Source organism: Gymnoscopelus microlampas (genome assembly GCF_963454915.1).
Source record: "Gymnoscopelus microlampas genome assembly, chromosome: 3".
Classification (NCBI taxonomy): Eukaryota; Metazoa; Chordata; class Actinopteri; order Myctophiformes; family Myctophidae; genus Gymnoscopelus; species Gymnoscopelus microlampas.
In genome coordinates, this window is record NC_139940.1 from 5206607 (window position 1) to 5227431 (window position 20825).

Here is a 20825-nt window from a genome sequence, read left to right on the forward strand (position 1 = left end):
GCCAGATAACACGACAGACAGAGAGACGCATGTCTTGCTTACTGGTGAAAACACTGAACCCTGTGGGGCTGGTACAGGATGCTGCAAAGTGAAAATGAAAATAACAACTTCTGATGCGGTTGTTTGTGGTGAACCCCAGACCATGGAACACATCATGAGATCTGCTGCGAGAACATAATCATATTTATGTATTACTAGAGTTTCGGGGGGCTACGCCCCCCTCAACCCCAGCCGCGCACGGGGCCCAGCGTGGCCGCGTGTATATTGGGGTACTGAAATTGCTGGAGAAAAGTTTAAAAAAAAAAAAAAAAAAAATTGAAAAAAATATATTTTTGATGTTTGAGGGGGACCCCCGCGGACCCCCTGCTGGTCGACGGACCCCCTGTGGAGTGTTGGGACGCGCGGGGACCCCCCTGGAACATGGCGGACCCCTTCGGTGTTTTTTTTTTTTTCATGAAGGTGGTTGCTTGTTTCTGGCGCTTGTTTTTAGAGAACCTGGCATGCCAACCTGAACTTGGCAACCCGACTGACATCAGTGACGTGTCCTTGGTATTTGTACTTCCGGGTTGCATAATGATGACATCACCCCAGCGCATGCTGGCGGTGGCGTTACACCAGAAATGGTTCCTGGAGAAAATGGTGACCAAAAAATGTTTTGGGAAAAAAAGGAAAAAACCCCCGCATCGGCTGCCTGCTGTTGTGGTGATTAGGTCGTGCGCACGGTAAACGGTACGAAGCTGCCTCCCCTTCCGTTTTGTCCGACATTTGGTGAGTAGAATTAATTATGTTGCGCGGTGGAAAAGGTGTAGTGAGCAGTGAGATGTCCCCTACGCGACGCGTAAATTCAGCGCGGCCGCCGTGGCGACTCAGTTGGCGACATGTGGTCTGGCGGTGCGTTGTTTATTCGATAACAGAGCTGTGGGGTGTCCGCACCGAGGGTGCGGAAGTCGGTCGCCATTTATATAGTTAGATTTGTATTTGTCCTTTAAGATCGGGGAACGCATCCGTGTCGTTTTAGATTTTTTTTTAGCTATAACCATTATTTTACACTTTGGGCTATTCAAAAAAATGTGCACAAATTTTCATGATTTTTCAAAAATAGCAGATCTACAAGCTCATAGCGCTTGTAGATCTGCTATTTTTGAAAAATCATGAAAATTTGTGCAAATCATTGAATATATATATTTTTTTAAACAACATTTTTAACTGAAATCTTTGCTTCTGGAGGGTCCCTGGAACAAAACTTTTGTCATGTCAAGGACCCCCAAAATTATATGTATTTGGCCGCGGACCAAATACTGGAACAAAATATTTTGTTCCAGGGACCCCCATTAAAAATGTTCGCTTTAAAAAAAATATGCATATCCTATATTCAAAGAGCTGGACACATTTTCACGTTTTTTTTTTTTTCAAAAATAGCAGATCTACAAGCTCACGGCGCTGCACTCTGCACGGTGCCGCGCTATGAGCTTGTAGATCTGCTATTTTTTAATTGTCAAAAAAAAAAGAAAAAATTGCCAGAGATGCATTGCGTTCCCGGACTTAATGGGTTAATAGCCTGTGTTGCCTTCATTATAAGGCTCAAATATGTTTGTGGATCCAGACAGATTATTTTTCTTGACATTTTCACATTTAAGGTTGCTGACCCCACTCCGTCCTGGCCAAACCAAATATGGTAAACCCCAAACCATGGAACACATCATGAGATGTAGCTACGCTCCACAATGTACTGGAGATGACCTGAACCAACCTGAGCCCAACCAAATGCTGCTGTACTCGCCTGTGTGCCAACCACAGGAAAGATGTGAAATACAAGATGGCCACAGCTAACAGGCACACATGAAGGAACACTGCAGACTTTTACAACACAGCGACACAAATCTGGGGATGGTTAGCGGGAACCGTTAATGCAGCAACGGGTTCCGGCTCCCTGCCAGAGTTTTTTCAGATTTTTAGCTGTTGTCTGCCAGGGTTTTGCCATGATTTTGGTACCTGTTCGCGTAGCCACAGATTTTTTTCCTCCAGTATGATTGATCCCCAGATGGTTTCTAATCACAGATGAGATTCAGGTGTGGTTTCACAAATGTCAACGAGGTCATTTTGACCTCGTTGACATGTGTTGTTTGATGTTTCAATATAGCTCAAAACCAGTAGTTTTAAACCAAAAAACAAAGTGAATTGTTTGTCCGTTTGAATTTTAACATTGAAGTGAATGGAGCAGCAAATCTTCGAACATTTTTAGCTCCTAATCTGTTCGTAATTCGACAAGGGTTGAAATTATAAAAAAATTCAAAAAAAAAAAAAAAAATGTTTCCTTTTTTTCCATGACGTATATATACGTCTTTGGCGGACAACAGCTGATAATTAAAAGACGTATATATACGTCATTGGCAGCCATTGTGTTAATGTTGGAAGTACCGGTTCCTCAAAAGAACCATGCCGTTCCGGATCCAAACCCTACCTGGTATCCTAGTTTCTTTGAAGCGCTACACTGTTCTCGTTATGCCCTAAAATGTGACTATTTACCCTGTCGTTTGCTGACTAGGGTTCATGCCATTCATTCTGATTAGGATAAGACTCTGGACAGTGTCTGCTAAATGTCTGAATAGTAAATTGTTAATGTCTTAATGCTTAAAGTTTTGTGCAAAGCACTTTGAATTGTCATAACATGCTATACAAATACATTGATATTGTGCAGGTTATTGTGCAGGTTAATTATCGGGTCAATATGTTCAGTCTGTTACTTGGTCAGTTTGTCGGTCTGTTACTGTGTCAGTGTGTTACCTGGTCAGTTTTTAAGTCTGTTAACCTACTCAATCCGGGAAAGCATCTGTGTCATTTTAGATTTTAGCATATACGATGCGATATGATACGATACGATAATACTTTATTGTCAGCTCACACTGAAATTTGTCTTGTGACCCAGCAGCCATGTATGCATCACACATACAGTACACACATTTGACATGACACAAAAAACAAAAACAAAATGACATTCATAAAAACATAAAGACAAGAGCAATGTCCACCACTCAGCCTACCCCTGGCCTAATATAAACTCCTGATTAAGCCTCAATGTCGTCTGATGGACAAAGGACCTCTTCAGTCTGACCTTATTGTGTGTTGGAACACCGTATCAGCTTCCTGAAGGTAGCAACCTATATTCTCCATACAAAACATGGCCAGTGTTTGAAGTGATATTCCTTGCCAACCTTAGCATACAGCACTGTTATTACTATTCCTAGGTATGTATACGAACATACCTGGTTGATCTGTTCACTATGAACGGGGGATCTGTGTATGGTGCATATAGCATATAGCACATTGATTCTTAAAGTTCCAGGGGGTCCCCAGCAAAAGTAGATAATATAGCATCGCAATCATTTTAACCACTTTAAATCATTATTTTATACTTTGGCTAGCAGATATACAAGCTCATAGTGCGTGACTTCGTGCCGCTACGATATGAGCTTGTAGATCTACTATTTTTGAAAAATCGTGAAAATGTGTGCAAATCCTTTTTAAGCGAACATTTTAAACTCAAATCCTTGCTTCTGGGCGTCCACATATAATTTTGGGGGTCCTTGACATGAAAAAGTTTGAGCGCCACTGATATAGCAGAATACGTTTTTCAGAAAACTGTTAGGATTTAGGAGACATTTTTACAATGGGCCTCAGGTCTTAATGTGTGTCAGTGTGTTACCTGGTCAGTTGTTCAGTCTGTTAAGTGTGTCAGTGTGTTACCTGGTCAGTTTTTCAGTCTGTTAAGTGTGTCAGTCAGTGTGTTACCTGGTCAGTTTTTCAGTCTGTTAAGTGTGTCAGTCAGTGCGTTACCTGGTCAGTTTTTCAGTCTGTTAAGTGTGTCAGTCAGTGTGTTACCTGGTCAGTTTTTCAGTCTGTTAAGTGTGTCAGTGCGTTACCTGGTCAGTTTTTCAGTCGGTTAAGTGTGTCAGTGCGTTACCTGGTCAGTTTTTCAGTCTGTTAAGTGTGTCAGTGCGTTACCTGGTCAGTTTTTCAGTCGGTTAAGTGTGTCAGTGCGTTACCTGGTCAGTTGTTCAGTCTGTTAAGTGTGTCAGTGCGTTACCTGGTCAGTTTTTCAGTCGGTTAAGTGTGTCAGTCGGTGTGTGTGTGTGTGTGTGTGTGTGTGTGTTACCTGGGCAGGACGTTGTGGTCCACCAGGGTCAGCTGCAGCAGGCCCAGACGGTGGAGGCGCCTGAGGTCCAGCTGCTCCCTGAAGGGCAGCAGGTCCGGGTCCAGACCACTCTGTCTCAACAGGAACACGCTGTCACTGCGCAGCACCAGCTCTGATTGGCCCAGGTTCAACATGGGCAGGGGGAGGGGCTTATCGCTGGGCTGGGTCTGGGGGGGAGGGGGAGGGGGAGGGGTTAAAGGTGTAGTTGTAGAAAGAGAGTGAGAGAGAGAGGAAACACAGAGAGAGAGTAAATGATTTCTCAAAACGTCCTTCAACCACGTAGCTGTTGAAGGGCAACAATGTAGATGTTTTATAATGCACTCGTGTACTGGAATCTGATTTGTGAGTCATCTGTGTGTCATTTTTAGATTTATTTGGGCTATTCAAAAATAGCAGATCTACAAGCTCATAGCGCGGCACCGAGTGCCACGCTATGAGCTTGTAGATCTGCTATTTTCTTTGAAAAAAAATCGTGAAAATGTGTGCAAATCTTTGAATATAGATATACATTTTTAACTAAAATCTTTGCTTCTGGGGGTCCCTGGAACAAAATATTTTGAGATGGGGGTTCGCGGCCAAATACATATAATTTTGGGGGTCCTTGACATGAAAAAAGATTTTGAGAACCACTGATTATAGTAACATACGTTTAAAAAAAAAAAACTGTTAGGATTTAGAAGACATTTGTAGAATCCCCCAGAAGCAAAGATTTGAGTTGAAAACTCAAATCTGCCATGCTATGAGCTTGTATATCTGCTATTTTTTGAATAGCCAGACATCTTAAAATGACACAGATGCGTTCTCTTCCCGGTCTTAACGAGTTAAAGATGCAATGATTTTTTTTTTTCATGTCATTCAAACATGGATTTGCGAGATTATGACTGCAAAGACAATGGTCGCCTTTGCTATGATGTGATTGGCTTAAGAGTCTTACCTTAAACAGGAAGTAGGCGTAGGCCAGAGCAGACACCATGGAGTCCAGGTCACACGCCTCATTCCCCAGGACGACATGGAACCTCTGGCTGTCGTCTCCGTTCCCCTGGGGAGCACATAGCAGGACGCACAAGCCTCAAACATCTGCCCGTGTCCAAAAGCATCAACTCACTAAAATAGAGCTTTCTATCTATGTAGAGCAGTGGTTCTTAAATATTCTTTACTAGTGTACTGTACCCCCCGTTACAATGTGTTTGACCCTCTTCACCAACATAAAACATTTGATAATTACAAAGGGTTGTTTTCATCCACACATCTATTTTTTTCTTTCTTTCTTTTGTCTGTTTGACTTTAAAGGGATATTTCACTTTCAAAACATTTTCGGGGTCATCCTGCCTTCCTAATACGTGAGGGGGCTGGGTTTTTTCATTTATTATTATTATTATTTCTTTTTATTGTATTAAATATTCATCATTTTCCCCAAAAAATATTAAAAATAAATGAAAAAAGTAATTAAAAAAAACACAGTATCCTCACGTATTGGAAGGACAATATCAGAAGCAAGGACGGGTGTTTTTGATTAATCTAGTGTAAAATGTTTAAAATGGAGTTTGAAGTTATAATGGGTTTGTATAGGGAGGGGGCGTGTCTGATAAAATGAATATCAAATATCTAAATACTGAATCAAGCAACTTAAAACTGTCCGGGGTGCTCCCAAAAGCCTGAATAGACGATAAAATGACAGAAAAACTCAAATATCCCTTTAAAGTAGCACTAAGTAACTTTCCTCTTCTACCCCGGATTTAAACCCGGTTTCCTGCTCAAGTGCTGATTTTTTTCTCATTGAGCTAATAGAGCCTGCCTGCTTGCTCAGGGGATAAATTGAATCTTGTGTCAGATCCTGTGTCTAGGTGAGACATGACCTTTTCTGTTGTTGTTTAAGATTTGTTTTGGGCTTTTCTTGATAGTAGAGGTGAAGATTGACAGGAAAGAGGGAGAGAGAGATGGGGAGAGAGCAAAGGTCGTCGAGAACGGCACTTGAACCCGTGACCTTAGAGCCTATATGTGGTATGCGCCTGAACCGCTAGGCCAGGCGCATACCACAAGGGTGCCCCTTGATGACCTTTGACACGTCTCAGTAGAAGAGCAGAGACAAGATACAACCACCCCAATTGTTGCACCCCAAAAGTTACATTGTATTAACATACTCATTCATTAAATTATTCATTAAAAAAAGTGACAGTGAGTGTAAGAGCCAGATGGGTGAAACGTGTTAAATGGCTTTATGTGACCATGGGTGGCGCTGTTGTCTACATAGGCGTCAAGTTCACTGTCATGGGCAGGAGGTTTGACCTGGAAGGGCAATGTTTTTTGACCGCAGGTTACCGCTATTCAAACACACTGTGGCGGGAATTGTTTGTATGAAATATTGATTCATTCATCTGATCAGTGTGTGGAACCCCAAAAGATGCTATATTACATTATAGCATCTCTCTATAATGTAAAAAATATATACATTTTTTGCATGAAGAAATGCCTGCATAGATCTAAATCATACGTATCAGTATGCAGAGAGCTCTGATTGAGGCCTAATTTCCTCATAACTCTGTTTGATTGACTGTTTGAGCACACCTTCACCTTGCATCTTACTTTGATGCAGCAGTGTGGTCTTTTCAGACGTTAGAAAGTGCTGTTTAGTGTTTTGTTTTACATGTTTTGACAACAATGGATTACATTTGTGTCAGCACAATGTAAAAAGAAAAAAATAAGGTTGCGGTATCCTTTAATAAGTAGTAAATAAGTTAATAATAAAATAAAAATAATACAATTCTTCAGTGTTAATGTAACTCGGAATGTAAAAAGCATTACGAAATGGACACTTACGGGTCCATTTGGTTCAATTTGTAGGGTAAATTAACACTGAAACAGAATCTTTAATGTTGTATTTCTCCTGTTTTTTGCACACACACACACACACACACACACACACACACACACACACACACACACACACACACACACACACACACACACACACACACACACACACACACACACACACACACAGTTCTATTATGGACTCACTGGTGCATTTGATTCCCACTAAAAGCTGGGCCCAGCGGCTCATATACTGGTGAGTTATTTGATACTGTGAGTGTTTTCCATGGCTTGGGTACACCCAATACACACAGATGAGTACACACAATACACACAGATGAGTACACACGATACACACAGTGAGTACACACAATACACACATTGATGAGACTGTGTGTCTCTGTGTAAACCAAGACCAGGTCTAGACGCCCTGGATCCATCTCTACAGTAAACAATGTTCTAACAGTCTGTATATCTGAAGGCATTACATGTAGGGCTGTGTAACCATTAAAACATGTACTGTATGTTGACGACAGTGTTGATTTTGACAGCACATTTCGATTTAGTCTTAGTCACAGTCTTTTGAATAAAATTCCATTTAGTTGTAGTCATATTTTAGTCATCTGAAATGTTTTAGTTTTTGTCTAGTCGACTAAATATCATAAGATTTTAGTCGACTAAATCTACAGTTGATTGAGTCGACTAAAATGTATTTTGGCGGTGCCTTGTTGCCGTCGTGATGGCTGATTTTACACTTGGTTGCATGCTGAAAATAGCCGATCTACAAGCTCACAACGCGTCGCGCTGCGTTGAACGCGTTGTTCAGAGCGCAACACCCGAGCGCAACAAAACATAAAATGACTTATCTTTTAGTTCTACTGGATCTCTTCTCCACTAACATTTTAGTCTAGTTTTTATTTGTTGATGAAGTTGTCAATATATTTGGTCTTAGTTTTAGTCATCATAGCTTAGTTTGTATTTAGTTTCCGTCACTGAAAAAAGAAAAGTATTTATTAAAAACATACATTCAGTTATACATAATTATCTATTATAAGTTACCCAGCAGCATATAATTAGGCTAATTCAAATCAGACCCAACTTGACCAGCTGCAACATTTGAGTGAGTGAAGAATAACGCATATTAATTACAATCCAATTATAATGATTGTGTAATGGACCATTATTCTGCATGAGTACTTTTAGATACTGGTACTGTTAACCAGTGGTGGAAAGTAACTAAGTACATTTACTTAAGTACTGTTCTTAAGTACAATTTTGAGGTTTGTACTTTACTTGAGTATTTCCAATTTCCAATACTTTTACTTCTACTCCACTGCATCTCAGAGGCAAATATTGTACTTTTACTCCACTACAATTACTTGAAAACTTTAGTTACTAGTTACTTTTCAGATATAAATTATGATATAATTAAACATACATTAACCACTTTAAACCTATTTTCAACCTAGGCTATTTGAAAATAGCAGATCTACAAGCTCACTTAAGTACAGTACTTGAGTAAATATACTTAGTTATTTTACCACTGCTTGCTATCTATCTGAATACTTTCCCCATGTGTTCATGCAGCACCATTATCCATATGCTAGTGTGAGACAGACATTATGATGTGTTTATGATGTTAAATCAGCTTTATTCTAATAACAATGTAAAGCTGCCATACACTGAGTCTGACAGGCCAGGGGCTGAGGTCCACACACACACACACACAGCTCTGAACACTGCATGGCCAGGCAATATTACGCAACACTCACACTCTCTCGCACACACACACACACACACACACACACACACACACACACACACACACACACACACACACACACACACACACAGTCTCACCCCCCCCCCCCCCCCCCGCCCCCCACACACACAGTCAGTCACACAGTCACAGTCTCTCCCCCCCCCACACACACACACACACACACACACACAGTATTGTGACATGGGGCTTGGTAAACACACAGCTCAGCTGGACATAGAGAAAAGAACAGATCTTCACACACACAGCACATCCTCCACCATGCAGCCTCATAGTAACAACAATAATAAACATTCATAAATAATAATAATAATAATAATAATACAATAAAGGTTGTATTTTTACCTTCAGTAAATCCTGGCAGCTTGTAAGGAAACTCTCCATTTGTGTCCTTTAAGATCAAACACAAGCGATCACAGGCTGGATGAACAAACTACACTATATGCTATATATGTTACGATGTCTGCTAGATCTACTATAGATCTGCTAGACCTACTAGAGGGAGGTATTATAAAGACAACACAGCCAGAAGGATCTGCACCGCCGTGGCGTGGATCCTGTGCAGCTACTAGAGTCATGTGTTGACCTCCAGGCGAAGGGAACTCTGGGTAATGTAGTCGTGTCGTCATTGCATAGGGTAAATATTTGTGCCTTAAAAAAAGCTATTCAAGAGCCGAGGGTGATTCTAAAAAAATGTCTTCTAAATCAGTGGTGTATGTAATGTCTTCTGTAATCAGTGCCAATGTGTTTGGCCGCACTCCCCCATCTCAAAATATTTTGTTCCAGGGACCCCCAGTCCCAGAAGCAAAGAATCAAGATTTTTCTAAAATAGCAGATATACAAGCTCATAGCACGGCATGAAGTGATGCACTAATAGCGCTGTAAAGTGGTTAAAATGTTTGTGCGCTAAATTTACATCTTTTGCTGGGGACCCCCTGGTACCCCCCAAGGACCCCTGGGGGCCCCGGACACCACTTTGAAAAGTGGGGTCCCAAAATTATATACTTGGCCGTGGACCCCCATCTCAAAATATTTTTGTTACAGGGACCCCCAGAAGCAAAGATTTGCTGAAATGTTCACGATGCTCTGAGCTTGTAGAGCTGCTATTTTTGAATAACTAAAGTGTAAAATACTAGTTAAAATGATTGCGCTGCTATATTTTGCTGGGGACCCCCTGGAACACCCCCAAGGACCCCTGGTGGTCCCTGGACCCCACTTTCAGAACCAATGTGCTACAGTATATAGCTCAAATCTAAAATGACACAGATGCTTTCCAGGATTGAATGGGTTAAGAACCTCAAACACTGTTTTATTAGAGGCACCTTGTGAGCTTGTAGATCTGATGTTTTCACAATTTTGGGATTTTTGTTGTGAAAAAATGTCTCCGAGGCTATGCTATAATGACATGCACAATACCAGGTTTAAAGTAGTGCATTTAATTGGGCCTGATCCTGACTTTCCATAAGATTGTATTACATTTACCACATAATGTAATAGCTCCACATAGTTCTATATAAGTTGATTAGGAATCACATCAGAGTAGATCCGCTCCTGCTGAGAGAATCTGGAATATTGAATTAAACAATATTGTATAAACCCCTACTTTTCCACTCAGTGTCAGCAACAGTGCAGCCTATAATAAGCCTTACAGTAAAACATATGCTTCTGGGGCTTTTCATCCATAGCTGGCAACTTAAAATCATAAAAGAATCAACAAATAATAAAAAATAATAAAAAATAAACTAATAATAATAATGTTAAGGATGTTATTACAGTGAGAGCAGAGCAGAGACAGACAACATGGTTTTAAATGTGTTGTGCCCAAGAGGCAAGTCAACTTCTCAAGGCACGTCCATATTTATAGCAAAAATTGCAAATTATGTTCACAATTGGTCACAATAATGCATCACGTCGTAAGCTTGTAGATTGCAATTTTAAATCTGTGAAAACAGATTTAAATTTGAAAAAAAATATATACATTTAAAATGTTTGCCTAATGACATGCCCAAAAAATAGTGGTTAACATATTCTTAATATAATTACATAATTTGCCTGTATTGGGTAATATAGTCTATTACAAATAATTTGTACATGTTTGTAGTTGTATATTGCAATCACAATGTGTCACCGTCACAAAATCCCAAGACATATCTGGACTGGTCGGTATGGTAGGCTACATTTTTTTGGGTAGGGGTAGGGTAGGTCACGTGACCTTAGGGTAGGGTAGGTCACGTACAGGGCCGTTTATCAACACACAGATGAAGAGGACCTGGAAGCAGTGGTGGAAAAAGTACTCAAATGTTTTACTTAAGTAAAAGTATCAATACTGCAATGTAGAAGTACTCTGTTACAAGTAAAAGTACAAAAGTATTGGCATCAAAATGTACTTAAAGTACCAAAGTAGAAAGTACTCATTATGCAGAATGTCCCATTTCACAAGTTTTCAAATATAAAATCATTTGAAAATAGCAGATCTACAAGCTCACAATGCGACGCGTCGAGAGCTTGTAGATCTGCTATTTTCAAATAGCCTAAGTTTAAATAGGGCTGAAGTGGTTAATGTATGTTTTGTAATAATAAACAATATCTACAAAGTAACTAGTAACTAAAGATTTCAAATAAATGTAGTGGAATAAAAGTACAATATTTGGATCCGAGATGTAGTGGAGTAGAACATTGGTTCTCAAAGTGGGGTCCGGGGACCCCCAGGGGTCCTTGAGGGAGTTCCAGGGGGTCCCCAGTTAAATGATAGATTAGGCACCAAATGGACCCTTATGGGTCTGTAACTCTGAGAGTGTACAAATGGAACCAAATGGACCCGTAAGGGTCCATTTGGTTCCATTTGTACACTCTCAGAGTTACATTGACATAGATTTTACAATATAAATTGCGGTCCAAGTGATAGAAATGCCATTAAATGGGGGTCCCGTAGCCTAATGCATGTCAAACTGGGGGTCCTTGAAATTAAAATGGTTGAGAATCACTGCTAGAGCCGTAAAAAATCTTCTCTTATGGGGGTCCCTGGCATGTCTTTTGAAATGGGGGTCCGCGGGCTAATAAGTGTCAATTTGGGGGTCCTTGACATGAAAAAGTTTGAGAACCACTGGAGTAGAAGTAAAAGTGTTGGAAATTGGAAATACTCAAGTAGAAGTACAAATACCTCAAAAGCACAGTACTTAAGTAAATGTACTTAGTTACTTTACACCACTGCCTGTAAGTGGTTACTTCCCTTCCCTGATGTGTCCTGGTACAACATTCCTCTCTTGTGCAAAGGCTAATTGACTTGGAGATCTGCTTTAATAGAATAATGCGGTCTCCTCTTGTGACTCCTCTGATAGTGTAATGTGATTTACACACTGGCTCGTTTCAAGGCCATCTAATTTTAGAACGTATGCGCGAGACACACTTCATGGCAGGCCAAAACTATAATACACAAACCAGGCAAAGGAAATGACCATATGCCACAATGTACCAGCAGGTGTCAGTGTGGGATTCTGGGTAATGCAGTTCTCCCCCCATAGAGAAAAAAAAATCCCATATGGTTAAACATTTTGAGTTTGTTCAGATCCAAGGTACCTCAATGTGAAATTATAATATAATATAAAAGTGTCAACACAAAAACAACGGTTTCAAGACTTGTTTATCACTAAATTTAAAAACATCCAGATAAGGCTATATTGAAAAATGTATGAAATTAGTTGCGTTGTACAATGATAATATAGACCAATTATTTGTTTACCAACATTGAGACTGGATGCACAGGTGATTGTTTCATGCAATCAATTCTCAACCTGTTGTTTTGGGGTGTGCTGGTTTCAGTGCATCCCAGTGGCGTGCACAGACATTTTGAGGGGCAGGTGCTCAAGTAAATTATACTTTTTTTTGTTTACTTGGTCTACTCTTTTTTTCCCTCTACACCTATACCTCTTTGCCAAAAATAGCCGATCTACAAGCCCACAACGCCTCGCAGCGCGAGGCGTTGTGGGCTTGTAGATCTGCTATTTTTGGCTAAAGTTCTCCTCAGAAAAGGGATGCTAGGTTTCGAGTGGTTATGGTAAAAAGAGATCATATCACATAAAGATTTGGCGGACCCCCTGTAGTAACTCTGAGGACCCGCTAGGGGTCCCGGACCCCCTGTTGAAGACCCCTGCTGTAAACTGGGAAAAAAAAAAACATTTTTTTTCTTTTTTTCAAAAGGGCACTTCTGGTCAAGAGGGCAAAGGGCAGTAGCTCTAGCACCACCTAGAGTCTATCTGTGCACGTCCCTGGTGCATCCCAAACCCCTCTTGTGTGTTGGCTAGTGATGTTAAGGAGTCTATTGGGATTTTCCTCACCCTAAACAACGGCACAACCAATATTATTTCATAGAAACATTTATTTCGTGTTCATCATATTTTAAATGCGATCAAATACAGAGATTGTAGAAACGTCACTGTCCACCAAAGAGAAGAGAAGAGAGAAGATAATAAATCTATCAGTGTTTTGAAAGATTCCTATACTTGGTTGTGCTCAACATTAAACAAGTTTTCAATGTGTTCTTTACATACAAAACAACTAGAACAAGAGGTATTTTAAAATAGAAAAATGTATATGCCTCTTAAAGCATAAGATGTTGGTGTTTATATAAAGCATTTAATTTTCTATTAAAACTATGTTGTACCATTCTGACATTATTCTGATATTCTGGACTTTATACTTTTAGCAACACATTGCTTTCATTTACATTCAAAACTGCTCCAAAAACAAACAAAAAACTATCTACATGCTCACAATGACCAGTATCACATCGCAACGTGAAGTGAGCTTGTAGATCAGATATATTTTAAATAGGGCTTAAGTAGTTAAACATTATTCAACTGTCCTCCCTGAGTGATCAATACAGTTTGAATAGATCTGATCACTTGTGAAAAGTGATGCGGATTGGCTGTGGCTGAAGGCAAGTGGACGGGATTGTTCTGAGGAATGGACATGAAGGTGTTGTGTTTCTTCACATGGAGAGAGAGGTGATCGCAACGATGTCTGAACTACAATAAAGATGGTGGCATATCTACTGTCCAATCCGGTGTGCCGCCTGCTTCAAATAACTTTACTGACATTGTCAAGCAGTGGGTGTCCTACCCTGAGTAGAGAGACCATCTCCAACCACAGCACATGTACTAGTTGTGTTGTGTTGTGCCATACAGATTGGTTATAATGATTTTGTTCATTAACTCTTTGACTGCCGTCGACGCGTTATCGAGTCAATTGCTAGTTTGTCCACTTGGCCGTCGACGCGTTAGACGCGCGTTTGCAATTATTGTTATTTTAGAGAAGATCACGGTCTAATCTTGAATCCGAAGGGAGCAGTAAAACTGTAACGGATACGGAAATAATGGATTTAGCGTCATTCCGTTCCCGTCGACTCCATGTTTGTAGTTTTTTTTCTTTCGCCTGTATCTCTGTTCTTTTTTTTTTTGTCCATTTTTCCGAGGAGACGCGTGTTTCCAACGGCCGAAGGGGACACTAACAGCGAAGGGGACACTAGCTCCGGGTGCAATGTTTTGCATCCGGAGCAATAGTCAGAGACTCCTGCTCCGGAAACACACAGAAAACCAATCGATAAATATGGATCTAAGCTTTTATGACAACTTTAAAACTACAAAAAACACGAAAATCGCTCGAAAAACGCTTGACACTGGGTGAGTACATTATGAATATACTCTGGCAGTCAAAGAGTTAAATAAGTCCTGGATTGCAGCTGTAAAGTTACTGAACTGTCCTCCCCTCAGTGATCAATAAAGTTTGATGTGTTCTGATTCTGAGTGAAGATTCGCTGTGGTTTCAAACGAAAAGGAATGTGATTTGGATGACATTGTTCTGAAGAATGGACTGAACAGCAGGAGATGAGAAGAGAAATCTGAACAAGATCTGAGGATCCGATGGGACAGAGTAGGAGAGGAATAGAGAAGGGGTCTTCAATGCTTTTCAGGCCAAGGACCCCTTAGCTGAGAGAGAGACTTAGCAGGGACCCCCCACTACATATTATATAAAATGATGTTGCAGATTAAACCTTTTCATAGATGTCACAGATAGCTTCATAGACTTGTTTGTCAAACACTGTCATCAGTGTTGGATTCATGTTAATGTGTTTTCAGATAGTTAACCACTTAAACCCTCAATACTTAGAAAACTTGTACTTGGTCTGCTCTTTTTTCCCCTCTACACCAAACCTCTTTGCCCAGCGCGAGGCCTTGTGAGCTTGTAGATCTGCTATTTTTGGCTAATGTTCCCCTCAGAAGGGTTCTAGGGTTCAAGTGGTTAATGTAAAAAAAAAAAACGTCCTATCACACAAACATTTGGTGGCCCCCCTGTAGTAACTCTGAGGGCCCCCTAGGGGTCCCGGACCCCCTGTTGAAGACCCCTGGAATAGAGAGTAGAAGAGAGGACGAGAGGGGAGGAGAAGAGGAATAGAGAGTAGCAGAGAGGAGAAGAGAAGAGGAGCTGAGGAGGTGCATGGAGTAGTTTACATCTTCTCTACGTAGTTTCCAGGGAACATTCCTTCTCTCCCTCTGAGACGACCGTACCACCACCCTGACGGATCTGTGGAGACACAATTACATCCATGTCACATTAACTCATTAAAGGACGACTTCACCACTTTTCAACATACCTTCATATAATAGGTCCTCACTAATGCTCATGATAAAATGATACCATTTTTTTCTACTTGGTCTGTCTCATAGGAGGGCTGTGGACAGTCCAGAAACGCGTCTACCAGTGACATCATCGTTAGGCAGGTTTTTTTTTTTTTCAAAAAGATTACAAATTTTTTATTCAGATTTTTATTAAGGTGAGAACAATGGGATCTATTATTGCATTGCAACTTTCCAGGAATACAAAGCCTGCAGTTTCTATTAGCTTGGAGACCCCATCGATGATGTCACTGGTAGACGGGTTTCTGAACTGTCTACAGCCCTCCTCTGAGACACAGACTGATTAGAAAAAAATTGTACCATTTTATCATGAGCATTAGTGAGGACCTATTATATGAAGATATGTTGAAAAGTGGTGAAGTCGTCCTTTAACTTAGCCTGGTAAACCCTCCCTCCGGAAATCTCATTTCCATTCTATTTCTGTAAGGAGTCTGGTCTGAAACGCCTTTCTCCAATAATCGCTCTGCTCGCCGAGCCGACGAGCCTATCAGCGTCGTCGCTCATTGTTCTGTGATTGACAGCGACAGTTGGCCAATCAGGTGGCGAGTTCGAGTGAGCCCGAATGAACCCGAGTGCAGCCTGAGAGCCGCCGACAAAAGACGAACGGCAGCCATTGTTGTTTGTGCGAGTGCCTTCACTTCTTACTTTCAGTTTTATAACGCTTTCAAACTTCTTTTTTGAGGCACGGAATTTACTTATAAGATATCGTTTGGATAGAATTTAGTTGTTTAACTTCATATATGTGGTCAATTAATCATGACAGAGCCTATTTAAAAATATAAATTTAGAGAACCGGCAGGGGCGGGGAGTGACACGCATGTATCCCAATAAGGCAACCTATTTTCGGCATGGCCGTCCCAAAAGTCCCGTTGCGTCACATAGTCTGGAGCTCGTCAATATGAACTGCTCATTGGCTGAAGGGGAAAAACGATCATTGGTTGAAGGGGTTGTCAGTCAACGGTATTACTCCCGCCCAACTCCAGCCCACAGCGGTTATTGCAGAAAGGCGTTTCAGACCAGACTCCTTACAGAAATAGAATGGAAATGAGATTTCCGGAGGGAGGGTTTACCAGGCTACCTTTAACTGCCATGGACGAATTCATTAGTCAATTTTTTGGTGGATTTTTTTTCACACAGAACCAGAGATAACACGATCCGAAAATGTGCTGCTCCATTCACTCCCTGGTTAACATATTGCTTAAAAATGCTCTATCTCGGCTCCTGTGTACTTTTTTTTTTACACTATATATATTTGGCAAAACATGCTATTTTCAACTATGGAACGGATTACCGCTATCGGATATATATTTTTCCCCCATTCTACGAGACCCCTGTGTGTGTAATGAGGGGATCACCGTGCAGATAGCATTCACAGAATATATTCCATGATTTTTCAAGGGTTGATAAAATCACTCTTTTTCGCTGGCAGCAGCGTAACACTTTTTACACTATTACTCTGGCAGTTAAAGTGTTAAAGACATACATCTATAAACAATAACATTAAGTAAATGTAGTCAAACTAGTTGTATTCATTTTAAATATTTTCCTTATTGTTTGTTTGTTCAAAAAAATCAAGCACTGTATTCTGATAGTAATCATTGCAATAGAGTGTTTGTTCAGTGAAATGGGTCTCCCAATACTCTGAGAACCAGTGGTGTACAGTTAGTAGTATTGACATGGCGTACCTTCGGTGAGGATGTCGATGACATCGTCTGCGTTGAAGCTGAGTTCGTCGGTGTCCTGTGCGTCGTACGGGTACAGCGCTCTGCACTGTGGCCCCCGGGGTTTGGGCCGCGGGGCCGGTTTGGGTCGACCGGCTCCTGGAAGCGGCTTCACCTCCTTAGAAAGTCTACGATGAAGACTACACACAAAGGCACAAACACACTATTAGAAGAACTGGTTCTTTTAGAAAGTCTACGATGGAGACTACACACAAAGGCACAAACACACTATTAGAAGAACTGGTTCTTTTAGAAAGTCTACGATGGAGACTACACACAGTGTTAATTTCATCGGCTAAAACTATGACGAAAAATCGACTACCTTTTTTCACTGACAAAAACTAAATCAAGACTTAAGCTATGATGACTAAAACTAAGACTAACTATATTGACAATCAACAAATAAAAAACTAGACTAAAATGTTAGTGAGGGAACAAGTGGAGAAGAGATCCAGTCAGGGGCGCCGGAACGGAATATGACGTGGGGGGACACATGCACGCGCACGAAGCGCGTGCATGTGGACCATGCGTGCGTGCGTGCACGCGCGAACATTTTGCGGGTATTTCGGGTGGGTTTGTTGATTTTTGGGGGGGATAATGCGGTTATTTTGGTTAATTCGGTTCGCCTCGCGCTCGGCTATTTTCAGCATGCAAAACCAAGCGTAAAATCAGCCATTACGACACCATCAAGGCACCGCCACAATACACTTTAGTCGACTAAATCAACTGATCGACTATGATCTTATGATATTTAGTCGACTAAAACTAGACTAACAGTAAAACATTTCAGGTGACTGAAATATGACTAAAACTAAATGGAATTTGATTCAAAAGACTATGACTAAAACTAAATCAAAATTAGCTGTCAAAATCAACACTAGCAAAAACACACTATTAGAGATGGTTCTTTTAGAAAGTCTACGATGGAGACTACACACAAAGGCACAACCAGGTCCTCACCCTGCCACGCCTTGGTCCGGTACGTCCATGAAGGAGTTGTCCTGGTCGTGTGCGTTCCTCTGGTTCTGGTTGGAGTGTGAGGAGGCGGCGTGGCGAGGCAGAGTGGGCTGCTCCATAGTGGACTGCTGACGGAGGAGAGAACCTCTCTGGTGACCTCTGCCTCCTCCTCTACCACCACCTCCTCCTCTACCACCACCTCCTGCTCTGGGGGAGTCTGGGAGAGGAGAGGAAAGGAGAGGAGAGGAGAAGAGAGGACTGTAATACTGTAATAATGCACTGTAATAATATTTTTTTTACTTCTTCTGTTTTATTGCATCCGACCTAATGTCATTTGATAATTGTGTTTTCTTTGCTTGATGTTTTGTGAAAAGCACATTGAATTGTCTTGTTGTTGAAACGTGCTATACGAATAAAATGGCCTTTCCTTGGTTAGGTGAATCCATATGAGAGTCAGTAGATAAGACAATGGATGGATCAGTAGATGAGTCAACAGAAGAGTCAGTAAATGGGTCCGCAGGTGAGTCAATAGAAGAGTCAGTATGCGAGTTATCTGCTCACCTCTGGACTGATAGCCGGTAGAAGGAGCCTGGCTGCCCATGTAGCGACTCTTACGCTTGTCTCTGCGGGTTGGTCCTATTGGACAGAGAGATCAGTAAGTCACATTGCAAACAGGAAGATGGCTCAAACAGGAGGTAACCCCCCAGCTCTCTGTCAGCAGAGACTCTTATAAATAAGGAGAGGACACGGTCAAAATGGTAAACATCCTAAAAAACACACTGGGAATCAAAGTGGATCAATTCTGACTTCTTGCAGTCAATGGGAGCAGACTACTTGAGTTGACGATTAATTGTCACTCAACGAATTGCGATTAACGATGTAATTGTGTGTTTGGCATTGTTGAACATTGGAACATATGAATACAAATTTAAATTTCTGTTTGCCTTTTAGGCTTCGTAATTCAAAATTGCACAGGGCATATATGACACATAACTTAAATATACAAAGAAATTATTGCCATATTTAATAATTTTACACATGTAAAAATAGCAGAAATGACTTTGTGACGCGTTGTAAGCTTGTAGATCTGCTATTTCTGCTTTTTTAATATTTGAAAATGTAAGATTTTTTTTTCAACATTATGATGAAACGATTATGACGATTATGCAAACATAATTGTGATTATCTCCTAATAATTGTGATTATGTAATAATTGCAACAGGCCTACAAACAACAAATAAACACAATCTGTGCAACCTTTGTCAGATAAAATGTTTCTAGTTCTTTGTTTTCCTTTTGTATGTGCATCCTTAGTTATTTTCTGTAGGTATTTAAAGAACACAGACCAACAGGAGTGACTGGGCACATTCCTGAAACATTAACAGAAACCTTCTTCTTAACCACATGAACGCTATAGCGTCCCTATTCTGGACATGCTATAAGGTCACAAGGTAGGTGTGGTTTGGTGTAGAGGGGAGAAAGGAGGGGGCCAAATATAGACCCTGGGGTACAACCAGTGGTGGGAAGTACATGTATTTAAGTACTGTACTTAAGTTCAATTTTGAGGTATTTGTACTTTACTTGAATATTTCCAATTTCCAATACTTTCACTTCTACTCCACTACATCTCAGAGGCAAATATTGTACTTTTACTCCACTACAATTATTTGAAAACTTTAGTTACAAGTTACTTTGCAGATATAAATTATGATATTATAAAACCGGATTAACCACTTCAGCTCTATTTTATACAGAGGCTATTTGAAAATAGCAGATCTACAAGCTCACAACGCGTCGCGATGCGACGCGTTGTGAGCTTGTAGATCGGCTATTTGAAAATATTTTAGTACTTTTAATTTTGGTACTTTAAGTACATTTTGATACCAATACTTTTGTACTTTTACTCAAGTAAATGTAAAGTTCCAGACTTTAGCTTGTAACGGAGTACTTCCACATTGCAGTGTTGATACTTTTACTTAAGTAAAACATTTGAGTACTTTTTCCACCACTGGGTACAACAAAAGTATATAAGGTTTAAGTGGTTAAAACCTACTTTTTTCTAAATCTTTGAGGAAAGAAAGAAAGTTAAAAAATGCCATTCATCAAAAAGGTTTGTATACACAACACCGCTGTTGTTTTACTGAACAGTTGTTTTCTGGGCCCCAGCTGTTAGTTCTGACCCAAACCCTGATGTTAAACCTGGATCAGATGACGGTCTTTATCAAACTTACGGGAGTTCTTGGGCAGACCCGGTCCAACGCTGACCAGCAGAACTTTACCACTGGGCTTCATGACCGCCTCGTCTCCCTGACCCGTTTGGAACTGGATCTGTCTGGAGCCAGCCGACCCGAACGGACCCCAACCACCCTTCTTCACTTTAAACTCCAGCCTGTAGGGGAGGAGAGCATTATATTATCATTATTATTATAATATTATAGAATGGAAATTAAATACTATATCTATTATATATATATTTCTTTTAAGATATTTTTGTGAACGGAAATGCCAAACAGATGACAGCTTCCTATCTCTGACATCATAGACTCCATCTTTGGGCATATCAGGACTCCATATATGGATATGACTGACACGTATTGATATCACCGGGATGACACAAGCACTGTAGCCAACAATATAAAAGGCAAGGGAATCTCAGAGGTAGATTCAGATCC

General features: G+C 40.6%; 2 protein-coding genes across 3 annotated transcripts in view; both read right to left on the bottom strand.

The window, feature by feature from the left end:
* Window positions 1-9340, bottom strand: part of prune (prune exopolyphosphatase) — a 31635-nt gene extending 22295 nt beyond the window's left edge. Inside the window, exons 1-3 of the mRNA XM_084053784.1 lie at window positions 9129-9340; window positions 5127-5231; window positions 4154-4359 (exon numbers count right to left, since the gene is read on the bottom strand). Coding sequence (XP_083909910.1) covers window positions 4154-4359; window positions 5127-5231; window positions 9129-9167 — 350 coding nt within the window. The 5' untranslated portion in view covers window positions 9168-9340. The remainder of the gene's footprint in view (window positions 1-4153; window positions 4360-5126; window positions 5232-9128) is intronic.
* Window positions 9341-13140: 3800 nt separating this feature from the next.
* Window positions 13141-20825, bottom strand: part of myo1eb (myosin IEb) — a 54960-nt gene continuing 47275 nt past the window's right edge. Inside the window, exons 23-27 of one of the 2 annotated variants that reach the window (XM_084053783.1) lie at window positions 20385-20542; window positions 18715-18789; window positions 18157-18352; window positions 17161-17336; window positions 13141-15362 (exon numbers count right to left, since the gene is read on the bottom strand). In XM_084053783.1, the coding sequence (XP_083909909.1) occupies window positions 15286-15362; window positions 17161-17336; window positions 18157-18352; window positions 18715-18789; window positions 20385-20542 (682 nt within the window). In that variant the 3' untranslated portion in view covers window positions 13141-15285. Of the gene's footprint in view, window positions 15363-17160; window positions 17337-18156; window positions 18371-18714; window positions 18790-20384; window positions 20543-20825 lie in introns of both variants that reach the window. The other variant, XM_084053782.1, reaches the window with a different exon arrangement.